This window comes from Belonocnema kinseyi, chromosome 7 (assembly GCF_010883055.1).
Source record: "Belonocnema kinseyi isolate 2016_QV_RU_SX_M_011 chromosome 7, B_treatae_v1, whole genome shotgun sequence".
NCBI classification, from domain to species: domain Eukaryota; kingdom Metazoa; phylum Arthropoda; class Insecta; order Hymenoptera; family Cynipidae; genus Belonocnema; species Belonocnema kinseyi.
Genome location: NC_046663.1, coordinates 125,192,456 through 125,211,258, shown reverse-complemented (window position 1 = coordinate 125,211,258; position 18,803 = coordinate 125,192,456). Strand labels below are relative to the sequence as shown.

At 32.9% G+C, this 18,803-nt stretch overlaps 1 protein-coding gene and 1 long non-coding RNA gene across 2 annotated transcripts; one reads left to right on the top strand and one right to left on the bottom strand.

Annotated features, from left to right (window-relative positions):
• Positions 1–270: 270 nt before the first annotated feature.
• Positions 271–16,719, bottom strand: LOC117177164 (heat shock protein 83). The gene is made up of 2 exons (XM_033367671.1): positions 16,566–16,719; positions 271–2,675 (listed from the first exon to the last, which is right to left on the bottom strand). The coding sequence occupies exon 2, from the start codon at positions 2,673–2,675 to the stop codon at positions 516–518; it is 2,160 nt and encodes a 719-aa protein (XP_033223562.1). The 5' UTR covers positions 16,566–16,719; the 3' UTR covers positions 271–515.
• Positions 15,763–16,467, top strand: LOC117177165. Its single transcript, XR_004467674.1, has 3 exons — positions 15,763–16,011; positions 16,258–16,332; positions 16,417–16,467. It is a non-coding gene; the product is annotated as an uncharacterized LOC117177165 (long non-coding RNA).
• Positions 16,720–18,803: the final 2,084 nt, after the last annotated feature.

The window sequence follows — 18,803 nt, the reverse complement described above, 5'->3', positions numbered from 1 at the left end:
TTTCAAATCATTAACATGCAAATAACAGCATTTTAATGTTATGATATTTTTACCAAGCACCCTAACAGATATTTCGTATCTGCGGTGCTGCTTGGGTAGGAGAAGAGTCTCTAGGCACGCGTCTACCGCCACTCTCGCTCTCCAGCCGAGATAGAGCCGTTCTCGCCCTGCTCCCATGAGAAATTGCGTGAGAGTTTGATATAATTCGTGATATTTTTCTGACTAAAAGAACTTGAAAATCGGAAGAATCGTGAGAGTAAATACATGAAATTCGTTAAAAAATGAATTTATTCAAAAAAAGAACTGCTATTACTTCATGGAACATAAAAAAATGTAAAATAACTTATATGATACAAAACGGATTGTTTCATGTCATACTTATACTAAAATCCTCTTTTGTACCATACAAGAACATTTAATCAACACTATTTAATAAACAGCATAAAATCAAAATTAATACTTTAAATATATCTTTGAGTTTATGATGTTTATTAGTCAGTGGAATGCGTTTATGCTTAATCAACTTCTTCCATTCGCGATGCATCTTCAGTTTCACCTTCTAGAGGTGGTATATCATCATCTGGCTTTACTTCCTCGACCACTGGTTCCTCTTCATCAATTCCCAAACCAAGCTTGATCATTCTATAAATACGTGCAGCGTGCACTTGGGGCTCGTCTAACGTGAATCCAGAAGACAAAAGAGAAGTTTCAAAGAGCAAGACAACTAAGTCTTTGACAGCCTTGTCGTTCTTATCAACTTCTGCCTTCTGTCGCAGAGTTTCGATGACTGGATGATCAGGATTTATCTCAAGGTGTTTCTTCGCAGCCATGTATCCCATCGTCGAGGTGTCGCGCAAAGCCTGAGCTTTCATGATCCTCTCCATGTTTGCGGTCCATCCGTACTGAGAGGTAACAATACAACAGGGAGAATCGACGAGACGGTTGGAGACCACAACTTTCTCAACCTTACTATCGAGAATCGTCTTCATGACCTTACACAAGTCCTCGAATTTGGCCTTGTCTTCTTCGCGCTTCTTCTTCTCAGCCTCGTCTTCCGGCAATTCCAAGCCCTCTTTGGTAACAGAAACCAGCTGCTTGCCGTCAAACTCTTTCATCTGTTGGACAACATACTCGTCAATGGGCTCAGTCATGTAAACCACCTCGAATCCACGCTTCTTGACGCGCTCAACGAATGAGCTGTTAGCGACCTGATCCTTGCTCTCACCAGTGATGAAGTAGATGTGCTTCTGGTTCTCCTTCATACGTCCAACGTAATCCTTCAGCGAGCACACTTCATCTCCGGAAGCAGAAGTGTTGAAGCGGAGCATCTCTGCAAGTTTAGTTCGGTTCGCGCTGTCCTCGTGGATTCCAAGCTTGATGTTCTTGCTGAACTGCTCGTAGAATTTCTTGTAGTTCTCTTTGTCCTCGGACAGTTCTTCGAACAGTTCCATGCATTTTTTGACTAGATTTTTGCGGATGACCTTGAGGATTTTGTTTTGCTGGAGCATTTCTCGGGAAATGTTGAGAGGGAGATCTTCGCTGTCGACGACTCCCTTCATAAAGTTCAGGTACTCGGGAATCAGCTCTTCGCAGTTGTCCATAATGAAGACACGACGAACGTAGAGCTTGATGTTGTTCTTTCGTTTCTTGTTCTCGAACAAGTCGAAGGGCATACGACGAGGAACGAAAAGCAGAGCTCTGAACTCCAACTGACCCTCGACCGAGAAGTGCTTCACGGCTAAATGGTCCTCCCAATCATTGGTCAGGGATTTGTAGAATTCACCGTACTCATCCTGAGTGATTTGGTCAGGGCTACGGGTCCAGATGGGCTTGGTCTTGTTGAGCTCTTCGTCTTCTTCGTACTTTTCCTTAATTGTCTTCTTCTTCTTCTTTTCCTTATCTTTGCTTTCTTCGTCTTCGTCCTCACCAACATCTTCTACCTTTGGTTTCCCATCATTCTCCTCCTTTTCTTCAGTCTCAATTTCTGCTTCGTCATCGCTAAGTTCCTTTTCGCGTTCCTTCTGGACGACGAGTTTGATTGGGTAACCAATGAATTGCGAATGCTTCTTGACAATTTCCTTAACTTTACTTTCCTCAAGATATTCAGCTTGGTCTTCTTTGATGTGAAGGACGATCTTGGTACCACGACCAAGTGGCTCTCCAGGGTCAGGCCTAACTGTGAATGACCCTCCAGCGCTGGATTCCCAAAGGTACTGCTCATCATCATTGTGTTTAGAGATAACGGTCACTTTATCAGCGATAAGATAAGCCGAATAGAAACCCACTCCGAACTGACCAATCATGGAGATATCAGCTCCAGCCTGCAAAGCTTCCATAAAAGCTTTAGTACCAGATTTGGCGATGGTACCCAGGTTGTTGACCAAATCCGGTTTTGTCATACCAATACCAGTGTCAATGATCGTCAATGTTCGGTCATTTTTGTTAGGAATCAACTTTATGTATAATTCCTTGCCAGAATCCAGCTTCGTTGGGTCAGTCAGGGACTCGTACCGAATCTTGTCAAGAGCATCACTGGAGTTTGAAATCAACTCCCGAAGGAAAATTTCTTTGTTAGAGTAGAAGGTGTTGATGATCAGAGACATCAGTTGGGCAATCTCTGCTTGGAAGGCGAAGGTCTCCACCTCTGCTGGAGCAGTCTCCATTTGTTCAGGCATCTGCAAACAAAAATTATCCTTTTACTAAAACAATCTTGAATAATTAAATTAACAATAAATAAAAGTATGTAGTAACGCTTTCAAATTCTATCATTTTTCAATTTATAAATATTTCCAAGATTGAGAGAAGAATGAAAAACGCAGATTCTACTTTGAAGGCCTTTTACACTCTTTCTGAGGGTGATTCTTACAATAATTAACATAATTTCCAAATTAAAGAGCTTCCAAGTTACACTTATAATTTTAGAAGAGTATTGAAAGAATAAAAGATTAAAAATATAAGCACTCTTAGGAGTAAGCCGTGTCTTTATTCTGCATTTGATTAAGTATTTGACTGATAACAACAAAGGAGAGTTTTTACTCTTAGAAATTAAGGCCATGTGATGAGTATCACAGCTGATCAAATCAGCCCTCGGATCAATATTTTTTCACTCATATTGAAAAATAAAAGTTTAAATAACGCGGAAATTTTTTCGGGAAATGTTAATAAATCTTAAAGGATCGTTTTTGGCCTTGCAAAGAGTTGGAGGGAAAAAGTTTATTTATGCAAATAATGATAATCGACGGACACATAAAGGTTTTACATCAGAAGTTTGACTTTTAACTTTCTCTGACGATAATTATGCAATCTGTTTTACCCACAGACCCCTAGAGGTTCGAAGTTGTCATGGACATAGGAAACACGGGATTAGGCATGCCATTGCGGGGGTGATGCAATGAGGGGGAGGTCCGCCATCTTTTGATGCCCCGCGACAAACATGGCATCGCCTACATGTTTATATTTGCATGCACAGTTTGTCGGCAAAAATGCCCTTGCGCATAATCAAATGGCACATAATCAAATGGCACATCGTAAGATGGCGGCTCTACCCACTCCCGTGGATTTAACCCCGCTCGCCCAAGTTAGGATGGCATGTCTAGTCCCGTGTTTCCTATGTCCATGGAAGTTGTCATCTCGCTGCGCTAGTGCTGCTTTGACACAGCTGATACCAGACTAATACGTATGTCAGACCAAACATGTTTATTTGCATTTGAAGTGCAAACATTAGTTTCTGCATTATTTGTGCATAATGTTCGTGAGAGCGATTTTCGTTGTTTTGCCCCACTTCGATAAATATAAACCTCATAACTAGCCCATTGACAACATTGCGAATTGCTTGCATGGTTTGGCGACAGCACGGTCAGTATTTCTCCAAAAAAGTAATTAAAACAAACTTTTTTCACTATTCTAATTATTTAGGATCAGAGACACATTCTTGCATGCCTTCTATTTATCGTGCCAAATTTTTAACACGATATCTCTACAAATTTTTGTCTCAAAATTTCTACCGGAACAAAGCAGAGACATGGACTTTATTACCTCCTCTTTCATTTCCCAAACTTTCAGAGTGATACCTTATTTCGTTTAGACGTAAGTTGGGAAACAACAATTGAAGACAAGGTTCGGTCACGTGACTCTCTCGTCACATGGCCGTAAGCTATTTCCCATAGTTTTCATATCGAATTTCAGCTGCATTAGTAATTTGAAGCCTTCAAAAATGGACTATTTTAAATAACTTTGTTTCGAATGATGTGAATGAAGTCGCACGAAATGATTCTTCTTTGGAGATAGTATATGTTTTCAGCGATAACTTTCAACCTGTTTGTAAATAACGTAGAACCTTTTATTAATAATTTGCATTAAAAAGATCAATTTTTCATTTATCCAATTCAAATTTTCGCGAAAATTTGACTAGAGCAGCTGGCGCTACCCAGCGTATACCCTGATTATGACCTCATCGATACCAAGTCTTATTCTTAATTGCTATACAGTGTAAACTTAAGAAAAGGTTGGATGTGGTGGAAAGTCGAGTTTCATGCAGCACGAAATGTTTTTCTTCGTAATTTAGTATGTCTAAACAGGGTTGCTACGGGAGTCTGGTTACAAAATTCCATGACTTTTACAGGTATAATTTTGAAAAAAATTTAATGTCTACTTTTTCTTAATTCAGCCAATTAAACTGAATTATATTAAATTATAATGCAATGATAATGGTTTATCAATCAGTTCTATTGAATTCAAAACAATTTTCCATAATATTTGAATCGAAGTGGAAAAAATATTCTGTAAACATAACCGTATTATTTTTTGTTTGCTATTACTTTAAGAAAAATTATAGTCGAACTATTTATGCAATGATTAGGATTACAGTTGAAAATAATATTAATCTAAAACAACTCTCGACTTTTTAACAAACATTAAATAAAACTTTTAGATTGTAAGAACTAATAAAATTGTCTATATTAAAACTGATCAAAATTTAATCAGTTCACGATTTTCTTCTTCAACAACCTCTAGTTCCTTTTGCTTTGCCCATTGTATCTTCGATTTTTTTTTCATTTAATACTTAAACTTTGACACTGGCCTTTTCCCTAATTCTTTTCCAACTTTCAAATATAGAATTCGCTATAAAATACCAAATTATTAAGCCTTTGAAGTAGAGACGATTAAAAAAGTTCCTGTTTTTTTCAAAATTCCATGACTTTTCCCGGTTTTCCAGTAGTTTTTTTAAATTCCATGACTTTTTCAGATTTATTAAGCATTTTTTTAAATTCTTTGACTTTTCCATGTCTTTTAACAATCCTGTTAAATAATTCGTTTATTTAAATCAGATTTCATGTTTTCTTTTCGGGGTCTGCGGGCCCCAAAAACCTCCACCCCCGAGCTTCCACTTTCGTTCTCACGCCAGTTCGACAGAACTCACTGCCTTTTTATGATCTTGTAAAAAGTATAGTGCGTGTCTCGTAGGAGGCCCTTTTTGTCACTTGCAAATTGTTTTTGGACTCAACACGAAAAGACCGCAGCCTCCAACTTGATACGCAATATACTATAATCATATAAATGATTTTAGTGGCAATTTATCGAGCTTCTACAAAAAATAATGTATACCAAATAGGTATATAAAGGGTGATTTTCTTAGCTTGAAACTTTCAAATATCTCGGAAAATAGGCACTCTATGAAAAAATGTTATGCATCAAAATTCAATCACTCTGAGGAGTACATACACTGATGTTAAAATCGGCTCTCCCACACCGCCCCCGGGAAGAGAGATGGGGGAAGTTCGAAATCTTAAATGGAAACCCCTATTTTTTATTGCATATTCGGATTCTTTGGTTAAAACTGCGTATGATTCGTCTAAACATTTTTCTTGTTTCGCGATAGATGGCGCTGTAATCGCCGAAATTCTATTTTTCTTCATTTTAGTGTTACTGAAAAGGCACACTTACGGTTCTGCATGACTTACCACGGAAAAAAGAATTTTTCAAATTGCTACAAAATCGTTGAACGAGTGCAATAAAAACTGGTACATAAAAAAATACATCGTGACGAACATAGGTAGAACCTTCTTCTTTTTAAAGTCGGTTAAAAATAAGGGCAATAGAGCTTCTGATCTCTTTGGTCATTATTATTTTGAAAAACATGCCAAAACGTATGTCCATTCCGGACATACATTTTGTGTTGCGCCATACCAGCGTATCAAATACCCACATTCTTCCCCAATTTTTTGAACCTTCTTTTTCCTATTCCCCATATCTGTTTTATTACCCCTGCTGATTTTTATATCCTTTCTCTTATATGAGCTGTATGATCTCCATTCGTTTGCAAGATATATCCCAAATATGTATACTCTGACTTCTTTCTTCCTTCCCCCTCCTTTTCTAAACCTCATTATCTTTTTCTTTTCTACATTTACATTCAGCTTTTTCCCATCTAAGTATTTCTCTAATCCTGTAATTAATCCCGCCATCCCTTCTTCATCCTCTGCCATCAACACTATGTCGTCTGCGTATGCCAGTGTATATATCTTTTCTTTCCCTATACTAACTCCTCCCCAACCCTTTTAACTCATTTCTTCTTCCAATTCTCATATTAATAAATTAAATAAAGGTGGGCTCAGAGGACATCCTTGCCTAACACCCCTCACCAAACAGAAACTATCTCCTACTTGATCACCTACTTTTTCTCTCTCTAAAAATTTCTGATTCTCTATTGATCCCTCTCTTATCCCCTTTTTTTATCATAACTTTTTCCATTTCTCCTCGGATTAATGAGTCAAATGCCCCCTTTAAGTCCACGAACATTACTATCATTGCCCCTTTTAATTCTCTTATTTACTAGATAGTTCAGAACATATATGTTGTCCATTACCCCCATTCCTTTTCTAAACCCTGTCTGATTCGGTGACTCAATCTTTTTTTCTTCAACTTCTATCTTCAATCTCCGACAAAATAGTTACATATACTTTATACAGTGTTGGCATCAACGTCACCCCCTATAATCTTTAACCTCCTCTCCCTTGCCTTTCTTTATTATTGGTATAACTACTCCTTCTTTTCATAACTCTGGCCACCCCTCTTCTTTCCATACTACACATTATCCATGTCCATTCCTTAAAGTAACGTAACCTCAAAATACACGCATTAAAGAGGCGCGCGAAGTATTCAAATCATAAGAATCGCCAGCCCAGCATCGAAATCTGGAAATATTAAAATCCCAATCTCTTCATTTTATTTCAAAGCAGATAGAGATATAAATAGAACCGCTGAAGTGTTCCGACCGGCAATCGTGCACCTTCGAGTTTTCAAATTCAGAAGAGGGGAAATGGGATGCGCGCGCAAACCAGGCATTTATATAGTCTCCTACCATATTCACACGGACATAGACGTGTCATAGAATTGGACCACGTCTCGTTTCAGATCTGGGATCACTGGAACAAGAAGGTACCATTTGCTTTTCTCTCATTTTTATTTGCACATTATACGCGACATAGCTCGCAGTGTTTTCTCTACTACTTGACATGCAGACAGCCATTATCTTGTAATCGTTCACGTTACGGTCTTTAATTCTATAATATAAGAGATCATTCTATTTTTGTTAGTAATTTCTTCATCTTCAATAGGTGGCCGTTTCAAACTTTCAGCAAATTGTAGAATATATTTGATCAAAACCTTTTTTATCTTAGTACTGTCGTATAAATTAAATATATACATAAGTGACATTAGGGTGGTGCAAAAATTCATAGCAACATTTTTTTGCATGCTAGAGGGCAACGATCTTCCCCATTTTATTCCAAATCCGAAAAAAGAAATTCCCTAATTTAAATTTTTTTTTCATTTAAACAGGTGCCGGTTTTGACTTGAAGTTTCCCATGTAAAATGCATGGGGAAAAATCACTTTTTTGAGTTTTTAGAATAATTATTTGGGGTTTGAAAAAATGTGACGGAAAAGTATGGGGGCCTTTAAAAATTATCCAACGAAGAATTTCGTCTATCAGACATATGGTATTGACACCCCTAACACGCCGCCGCGAGTGCCTGAAAACTACCCTTAAAACCAAAAATGTCAATTTTTCATGAAATGGACCTTTTGAAAACTGCATTCTCGTATTTTTTTACTTAAAATTATTAATATTGGTTTAGCGGATATATTTATTGTCATTGGATATAAAAATCAGCAGGGGTAATAAAACAGATATGGGGAATAGGAAAAAGAAGGTTCAAAAAATTGGGGGTCACTGACGAGACTGGTTTTACAAGTCGATAAAAAAATTGCTTCGGATTGTTTTGGATTAATTCTAACTGCAACAAAAATTTCAGAAATAATTACAAAGTGTCACAAATGACAAAAACACGCGCGCGATCGGTCTCGTTGTGTGCATATTTGATGTATACTCTTTTGTGAAAATATGCCAAAATTTAGAAATATATACGAATGAACTGGTTTTACATTATTTACTTATTATTCATCAAAAATGTTATTCAAGGTATTAGTTTCGTAACGTTGTATTATTTTATGTTAAGAAAACCAAAAATTAATAAACGAATTATTGCATAGGAAACAATTATTGTTAATTGTTGATAATAAAAGAATACGCAAAAAATTAATTACATAACAATGAAAGTGATAAATGAACTAATTAAATAATTGACTGATTATCAAAAGATAGTCTACATCTAAGAAACTTGCTATTTAGGACAAACTCTCTTCCATACCAACCCGGGGGTACAGTGCATTTTATCAGTCAATCAATTAGTCAATTATTTAATTAGTTTTTTCATCACTTAAATTATTATGTAATTAATTTGTTTACATATTCTTTTACTATAAACAATTAACATTAATTGTTTTCTTTGCGATGATGAGTTTATTAATTTTTGACACTCGTAACATAAAATAACACCCTATAAAATTAATCAGACTAATTTGCCTGAAAAATAGGTTAAGTTTTCAACTTTGTGAGGCCATAACTTTTGACCCATTGGGGCTGTCATTGCAATTTTTTTATAGAATTACTCGAAATTGCCTCTACTTTAATTGAAGTTTCAAACATTTTTTTGATAAAATTAACAAGTTCCAAAGTACAGATACAATTTTCAGAATTGGAGTTCTTCGCCTCTTTTTCAAAAACAAAAATCCGGGTTCTTTGAAAGACCATAACTCCGCACCTATTGAAGATGGGTTTTTTAATATTAAAGTTTATCAGAATTTCCTTTAGTTTAATTTCGGTGTAGAATATTTTGCTCTAAAATTGTATAGGGCGGATCGGTTTACGCAAACACGATTTTTGGAACTTTTTTCAAAAATATATCCGGGACGCACGAGTGTCGTTGCTAGAAAACTTGGAATTTTAACCGGGACCCCTTAATAAAACGTTTTAGCGAAGAAGAAAAACGCGCATTACCTACGTAATTCGGTGTAAAAGTACCAGATGCCTGAACAATTATGTCGATGTATGAGGCATGGTCCACACTCATAAAATAATCATAAAAAAAGTAAGGTGTAACATCTTACTATTAAACAAACAATTTTAACTTGTACCCAATACTAAATAGTTGTTAGTGGTTTTAATAGTTCCACATAACCTCAAAATGGAATAATCCTTGAAACGCTTCCTAAAATTGAAAAAAGGCAGTGTTAAATATAACAAATTCTAATAGAGGAATCTGTACTATAGAACAAAAAACGTTATCTGGCATTGTTTATTTATTTGGTATTTTATTGCCTATTTTTTTTTATTTCGTTTTTCAAAAGATACTTATCATTCTCTTTCGAATAACATTCTTTTTGAAGCCAGTTAAATATCTGATGAATTTAATTAGCTACTTAATTACTATTAGTTTTTATACCAATTTAATTGCATTTTAATCAAAACCACCTCAAGACGAACCTGCTCCACTTTTTTATTTTTTAATAAACAAAATTTTATTTTCGTAAAAAAAAAAAGAAACATTGAAATGAAAAGAATGTTACTCATTTTATATTTCAAAACAGTTTTCCAAACAATGTATCTAATGGAAAACATGAATTAAAACGCCACCCAATAAACTTGGTAAAGTGGAAAATAAGATTTTAATTTGAATAAAAAGTAAAATATAATCCTTTTTATATCTAAAAACATAAAAATATGTAAAGAACTTTAAAAATAGTTTATTGAATAGTCAGATTGTTGAAAAAAAAAAACTATTTTTCAGAGATACAAATTTAAATTATAATTTTATAACATGCCCAAGATGTATATATAATCAATGCTGGACATCTTTGTTTTAAAGACTTAATCCATTAGCGCCCACGGGTGACAAATGGCACCCGAGCAATAAGTCTTGCCAGCAATTTCTGGGCAGGCGTGAACCTACTTTATCCTGCTCAATCCAGTTCGAACCTGTTCCTGGAATCTGTGTAGTTTCGTATTTCTAGACCAAAATGGGACTATTATGATTTAAAATTTGAAGAAAAATTCGATAAAAATATTTGAAGGCGTTAATGGGTTAAAAATGATATAGCGATAAGAGAGAGCAATTAAAGATTTATTTCTTATTTTTCACTGATTATTAAATGAAAAGGTTTCAAATTTAAACTTGATATATTCCTCTATGCCAGGATTATTGTACGACCATATAAATCATATTTTGTTTTTTTAGTATTCATAGAAAATAATTGGAAACCTATTGAAATTTTGTAAAAACGGAATGATGGAGCAACTAGCGCCGCGCTGGAGATATTAGGAACTAATCAGCTTAGGACAGTTGCGAGGTCAAGTTCAAACCTGAAATATGGAGAGATGCACAGGGCTTCAGAAACGTATGAGTTTTTGAGATTCGGAATAATTATCTAAACTGCAGATACGGCTATTTTACATTGGAGAACAGGAATATAGAGAATCTGTTAAAAAACAAAATAAGCCTTGAATAATGAAAATTTAATAAGAGCAGAAGTTTTTCCTTGGGCGAAAGGATCTCTCGATTTATCACACAACCTCAAACTACAAAACGGTTTACAAAAGCTATAAATAGATATCAAAAATTAATTTAAATTTATTTCGGAATAGGCAAGAAAAAATTTCTTGAGACAGGGTCAAAATCATTAGTCTAACAATACTTATTTGACATTTTTGTTTCTTTAACCTCACTAAATAATCTTAATATTTGGTTAGATTGCACAATAGGGGCCTCACCTATCACCTCTGTTTTGTCTGGGAAAATTTTTTGTTTGACAGCAAACTATTAGAATCTTTAGTTGAATGATAAATGAATCGATTTGACGAGGCAAAAATAAAAAATTATTGTTAGTTTTGTTACTGTTATGTCTCAAATATGCGTCTGTCACGATATATCGTAATGATCATAGTTAACGAAATGTTGGAAATGGGTGGTGATTTGACCAACATTATTCTTTTTACTAGTCGTAGGTGTGCCTTCACGCCTGAAGAATATTGTTGGAATAAATAATAATAATAAATAATAATAAACGTTGGAAAAGGGTAGGGTTTTGACAAAATTATTTTTGTGACCTGTCAAAGGGGTGTTTCTGGCCGTTTGGATGTTTAAAAGCACCTAAACGGTGAGTTAAATATGATCATTCTGACTGGTTAATTTCTGACTGGTAAAATCGCTTCATTTATCGTGCGCTGAAGATTCTGATAGTTTGTTGCCAGAAAACACTCTTTTCCAGCCAAAAAACATGTAACGCCCCTCTTCTGCAATTGCACCTAATTTGTATCCAATCTTAAGAAAGAATGATCATCATGAAGTGTACCGAAATTTCAGTACAGTCAGATAGTTTTCTGTACAATTTTGTTCGTTACACTTTATTTTCATTTTACGTTTGTAGGATTGGTTAAAAGCTTTTTTACGGTCTGTAGTTTCTAAGCCGATTGTTTAATAAGATTAGAAGAAACGGGAAAGTCGAAATAATTATTATCTGAGAAATAATTTTAACAGAAACTAATTTTTTCGAAGAAATGTAGAAATGAATGTTTCTTGTTCCTGTACAGCACGTCCTTTCCTTTGAGGTTATGTAAATAGAATATACGCTGTAAAAAATAAAAAAATTTCACAACTAAAAATGGTAAAATCACATAGAAATTTTTTTTGTAACATTATCAATTGTATTATAGGGAAAATACCATTTTTGAGGTAAGAATTCAAATGAATTTGTAACTTTACCACTTTCAGTATTGCAATATAGCATGACGTTTTAAGAATACATTTTCTGCTCGTGAATCTGTCATATTTAAGGTAGGTAATAAAGGGACCCTCTTTGAAAGTGGACAATTTCTGCAAGATTGTGAGAGTACAAAAAGTAGTAAAAATCCCTTTTCGAACGTAACCTTGCGTCTTGAAAATGGGAAATTGATATAAATCGCATTTATGCAGGTTTTAGTACAGTAAAATTAGAAGTCATTGTTCAATATCCAGGGTGCGGAAAATAACAGAAAATTTGTAAAATTACAATGATTTGTAAAAATGTTGTCAGGAACTGGTAAGAATAATGAAAAAAGTTCTTTATATTGAAAAGGAATCAAAATGTATTCAATAATATGTAAAAGCTTAACGAATAACCTCTTGAAGGAGAATTACCCCATTGCAGTCATTCATTTTCATAAAATATATTCTTACAATTAAAGAAAAACATTTTTGCATAAATAAGAAAAATATTTCAGTATCAAAACATATATTATACGAAGATTAAAAGTTTACAGAAATCGAATAAATTCAATGAATCAGCGAAACTCCAAAAATATCGATTGCATTTGTTTCAAGTTTGCTGAGTGGACTTAGCTGCCATTAAATATTAAATTATTGTCGAAGTTTTCTTTACTATTCAGTTAAGTTTATTATTTATTTCGTGCATTTGAAGAAAATGCAGGTCAAAATTTGACGCTTCAAACTCTGTAAACCTACGTCTGTAGCTTTCAGCGCCACCAAACGGATCTTGCGCAACCTCGTTAGTCTCACACTGCCTCTCTGACTGTGGATAAGTTAGTGGAGTGTGGCGGAAAATGCCGTATAAAGTATAAGAAGACTTTTATTGGACGCTCAGAATCATATGTGCTTTCCATCCGGGTTTGAAGTTAGGCTTCGAAAAAAAATATTTCTATATAAATTGCATGAACGAATTGACTATTTATGTAGAAAGCCATCACTTTTTCGAAGCCCAACTTCAAGCCGGAGGGAAGCCATTTATAAATATATGGACCTGCACGAGGTACAATATTGTTTTTATTTGAGCAGTGGTAGTACGACAGGGAATTTCCTTGCGGAATTATAATTTTTATTTTGAGACAGGGAATTTTAGTAAAAAATATAAATATACATAATATATAGTTACACAAATAAATAACTTATTTATATGCAGATTTATTTCCTTTTTATGTCCTTTCCTTTGCATATATATTAATTAATGTAAATGTAATAATTTGAAAAATATTACTTTCTGCAACATTCCTGACTTTAACGGGCATTTTACAATTTCTACTGAAACTACCATTAATAACGTTTTTACTTCGGATACTGGAATTACGAATAATTGTGAAAATTCAAATATTTTTTGTTAAAATGCCATAACCTACAAATTTACAAATCATTGCGATTTTACCGAATCTGCTTGGAAACTTACATAACCTGAAAGTTAATTTCCCGACTGAACGCGGATACTCGCTATTTTCTGTGAAAACGCTACTTTGATAGTAGGTAATATATGGACCTATGGAAAAAAATTGGTAAGTTTGAGAGATATTCAAAAGTTTTGCAACAATTTAAAAATAAATAAAACTTGTAATGTTTTTCTAAATTTTCCTGAAAATGAAAGATATTTTTTCAGGTTCCTCAGAAAAATTAAAATAATTTTTTATTTCGAAAAATTAATTTGAAATTATTTAAAAAGATTTTAGAAGATTTCGAAAATGGTCAAAGAAGGAAGCTGACAGATTTTAGGGCAATTTTTAAAATCTTGCAGAATAAATAAGAAATGCAGAAAAAAATTGAATAGTTTTTAGAAATTAAAAGGCTCAGAAGGCCTGGCAAAATTAAAAAAAGGAGAATTTTCCTTATATTCGTGTGAAAGTTTTAAATATTTTTTTATTTTGTAAAATGAAGTATAAGAGAAAATTAAAAAAGGTTTTTAAACATAACAAACGATTTTCTAACATTTCTAAAAATAGTTTAGAAGTTTTTAAAGGAAAATGTTTTAATTTGGTAAGATTGCAAATTAAAAACGAACGAAAATCGGGTAAATTCAAGAAATATTTAGTAGAACTGAAAATAATTTTGAATTTTTTCAAGAGAATAAACAAATTTTTTGAAATTTGGAGACTGGAATTTTTTATAATATTTTGTAAAATCCTATATAATAAAACAAGTTCTTTAAAATTTTCTAGATTCTTCTCTAATACCCTTGAAATATTTAAAGTTTCTACATTTTCTCAAAAATCTTGTGAAAATTATATTTCCATAAATTTGAAAACAAGATAATATTACTTATTTTCTTGTTCTCAACTCTCAGAATTTAATTTCAACATTGATTTATTATAATACTTCGAAAAAAATTTTTTCATTAAATTAAGTGTTGTCAAAGATAAAAAATATTCGTTAATGGTCTTTCTATAAGAGTGACATACAAATGTTAAAATATTTTAGCTTCTTTACAAAGTATAATTGACTAAAAAATATCACATTTAAGAGTTGGTTATTTCATTGTAATAGAAAAAAATATTGAAGGATTTATCATATTCCTTGTTTGTCATATACAGATATAATAATTATATTTATTATATAGTAGCATTATATTGTAAAGCGGCAATATAGAAGAAAAAAATTAGCTCTTCATCGCTAAATTTAAAAGTGTTCGAATATCCGGGAATAATACAACATTACGAAAGAAAGAATAACTAAACCATAAATTAGCAACAACAAAAAATTGCCGAATTATACAATGAAAGAGTTGTTAAATTCTCATAAATATTGCTATTTCTATAATTTAAGTTCGACGAAATTTTAAATTTCCGAAAATAATTAATGAACTATTGATTAATGATTCATTACATTGTTTGCCTTATTTGTAATTCTATTAATTACCCATAATCTAATAATCAATTAACTATGTTACACAATTCTAAATTTCGGGATATTTTGAAATCTGGGATTTTATTTTTTGTTCATTAAAAATCTTGTTATTCGAAATTTGGAAAATTTTATAATTCGATAATAGTATATATTTTCGCCATTTTTTCCATTCATTTGTGCATTCGCTATTTATTTTTTTATTATTCTTTATAATTTCTGAATATCCATGTAATTTTTTAAAATTTGAATGTCAATTTTGTCGCTTTTTACAATATTAAACAAAATAATACCTAAGCAAATAAGTCTCATTTACTACTTGACTCTAAACTATGAAGAAAAAATGATTTTAAAGCGTTTTTCATATTTATTTTGTAATTTTTATGCAATTTTCCTATGGTACTGCATTGTTTTGTAGAACAAAGTTACTACTAGCGCCGCCGCATGGCCGTTTTCAACTCTCGTGACACATTTTTTGTATTGGGCGGTACAGTGAAAGCACCCCGTGATTCTCGGTTTATACAAACGTTTGAAAATGATTGAATTATGAGGAAATGTGTGACAAATACATCCTTAGGGAAACAAACACCACGAACACATACTAAATTTCACTATAGACAAAAAAAAAGATAAACGATGACAAAACGTTAATATCAATTACAGATCTCTTTTTCATGTTAGGTTAGAATTGTACAGAAAAAGTTTAAGTCCCTGTAAAAATAAAAAGTCTAAAAATGTATAAATGCCATATAATTACGTTTAAAATTATAATAAAAATATGGAAGTTTTCGAAAGATATTGAAAGCCTACAATTTTACTGAGGTTAACAGAAAATAAATTATACGAAATATCGGCATGCAATATGAACACCGGTGCGAGCTTTTTGTTCATTAGCATTTACGGAATCACGAATAGTTTTTGCGTGTTGCAAAGTGCTACTTGAAAATAACATAAAACGTAATGCATCACTCGTTGAAGTGGTATAAATAATGATTTCATTAAACTAACCTCAATAATAAATCAATATGATGCATCTCAGATGAAGTAAAAAATGCCACGCTTTTTTTATCCTCACTGATCGATGACAAACAAAGCTAAGGTCAAACATAACAAATGTTACTTTCGTCTGAGAAATATAAATACTATACAGTGCAGACGAATTTATTAAAAAATTAAATTCTAATAAGTATTCCTCCTTTTCAGCTAACAAAGAAAATTTGAAGAACTGACAAGTCACGGCGTTCTCAACTCCATGCACAGCCACGTGTTTCAAAAAGTGTAAAATCATTAATTACTTTACTTACATCATAATTTCACAACATGAAATTCGTAAACGTATGCGTATTTTTAATTTATTTGCAGTTTTTTAAATAAAAAGTAAAAATAACGCCAAACCCTTATAAGTGCAAAGAAACGAGGCGCTTGAGAAATTCTATTGAACACTTTCGCAGGTTTAAAAATGAGCGAAGTCTCTTAAATGATTAATTTTTAATGCTCTTTTTTTGGCAAACCTTTTTGTTGTTGTCACAGTTCACTGCTAGTCAGCCAAGATAATGTAAAGCGAGTTGTAATTTTTTGAGTGGCAAACGTTGCAGCCGTCGAAACCAGCCGAAGCAATTCACTGCGATTCACTGAGAATGGTCAATGGAGTGTGCATCCAAAATGTGCCCACTTGTGTTTCACGCATGCGTAGAGCAATAAGCGCTATTAGTACGATTCATTTGCTCCAAGGGAAAGACTGGACTTCTGTTAGAGCTGTCTGACTTTGCCAATAACGTGGTTCGTAGGTTAGTAGTAGTAGTAGAATTTTCGAGATCCTTCTAGAAGCTTCTACGACATTTCAACTCACAATGGAATCACTTCCGGAAAAACAACTAATTTTTCATATATCAATTTACTAACAACTTGCTGATCATGGAATTCATGTTCAGAGATTATTAAAAGAGAGACATTCAAGATTTAATCATGTGTGTATAGATTGCTTTCAGTTCATTGTAAAAGTGATAAAAGTGTACATTGTTTCGTTATACACTAACGTTGTACATCCGGCGAGGCAAAACATTCAAGAATTCTTAAAAGAAAGAAACGGTAATTGTATACCATACTTTACAAATTTAAAACACTTTCCAATAAAGTTATTGTACGTAAATGTTTAAAAAGTAGCTACAATTTAAAAAGAATAATAATAATATTGATTAAAAATATTAATTAAATAAAAAAATAATTATATAAGACGGACTGATTTTGTCGTTTGGGCCATATATTTATGTTTAATCAATTAATATAAATGTTAACCACCAATATAATTTTGTTTAATTTTGGGATAATTTGATAATTATTCAATGTATTAAAATACAAAAACATAAAGCATTTTCAAAATTTTTTGAATTACTTTTTTCAAGATTTAGAAATTCTATGTACGGATGTTCGTAGTACCAGGCGCGACTCCAGAGAAGTATCCTGGGAGGCGGCATCAGAAAATTGTATAGACATCTTGTGTTTATATATTTTATATATACCATTTTAAGGTGAGTCAAAAAACTCTTGGGGATACAAATGTTGAGCTAACGACCCAACAAACGAAAAAATGAATAAGGCAAAAAATGTTAACCCAAAAAATAGCTACAAATTGATTATACTCGTCATTTTTAGATCAAATAAAAAAAAAAGAATTTTTTGAGCCAAGTAAATGAAGCAAAAATTTTAATTATATTTCTTTGCATCAAGAAAATATTTTTCAGCAATTGTAATTTTAATTTAAATCAGACATACATGAATTTGAATAAATAATTTCTCCATACCTGAAAGAAGCATTTAAGTTAATTTAAAGCAAAGTAAAAATGAATTAACTCAAAATGATAATGATTGAATTGAAAATATATTTATTTGTTACAAAGAGTCCATACATTAATACCAATGAAGCATTTATTTAGATCAACAAGATATTGTGTTTAAATAAATATATATTTGTTTAGTTAAAGGAAATATTTAATTTCATTACTGGAATTAAATTATTCCTAACAAATATTATTATGGTGAGGGTTAAATATGGCTTTCCGACTTCAAATTTCCACGAGCTGGATTTTTCATCGAATTTTCTGTTTCAGGTTCATCAAGATTTTAAATTATCTGATTTGCACAAATCTAATATGTATCATAATAACAATGTTGATTATAATGTAACCCAAGTGCGAATTGCCGGAGCTGAATACACGGCCCAGCGCCCTGCTGGAAGTAAAGAGATAGAAAGAGATAGAAATTTGGAGATAGAAAGAGATAGAACTTTTCTATCTCTTCCAAGTATCCATTTTGCATCCCCAAAACGCTATCTCTTTCTATCCGCCATTGTATCCCCATGTCCGGTGATATCTATCTCTTCCTATCGCTCAGTCTATCTCTGTGTCTGGTACTATCTATCTCTTCCTATCCCTATTTCTGGTAATATCTATCTCTTTCTATCTCTTAGTCTATCCCTGTGTTTGGTAATATCTATCTCTTTCTATCTCTTAGTCTATCTCTACTTAGAAAAAATTGTAATCCCTTTCTATCCCCAAATCTATCTCTCTGTCTGGAATTTGTATCTCTTTCTATCCCTAATTTTATCTCCATGCTAGCAATTTTTATCTCCTTCTTTCCCTAAGTCTATTTCTCTGATAGAAATCTTTATCTCTTTCTATCCCTCAGTTGATCTCCATGCTAGCAATTTTGATCTCTTTCTATTCCTAACTCTATCTCTGATAGAAATCTTT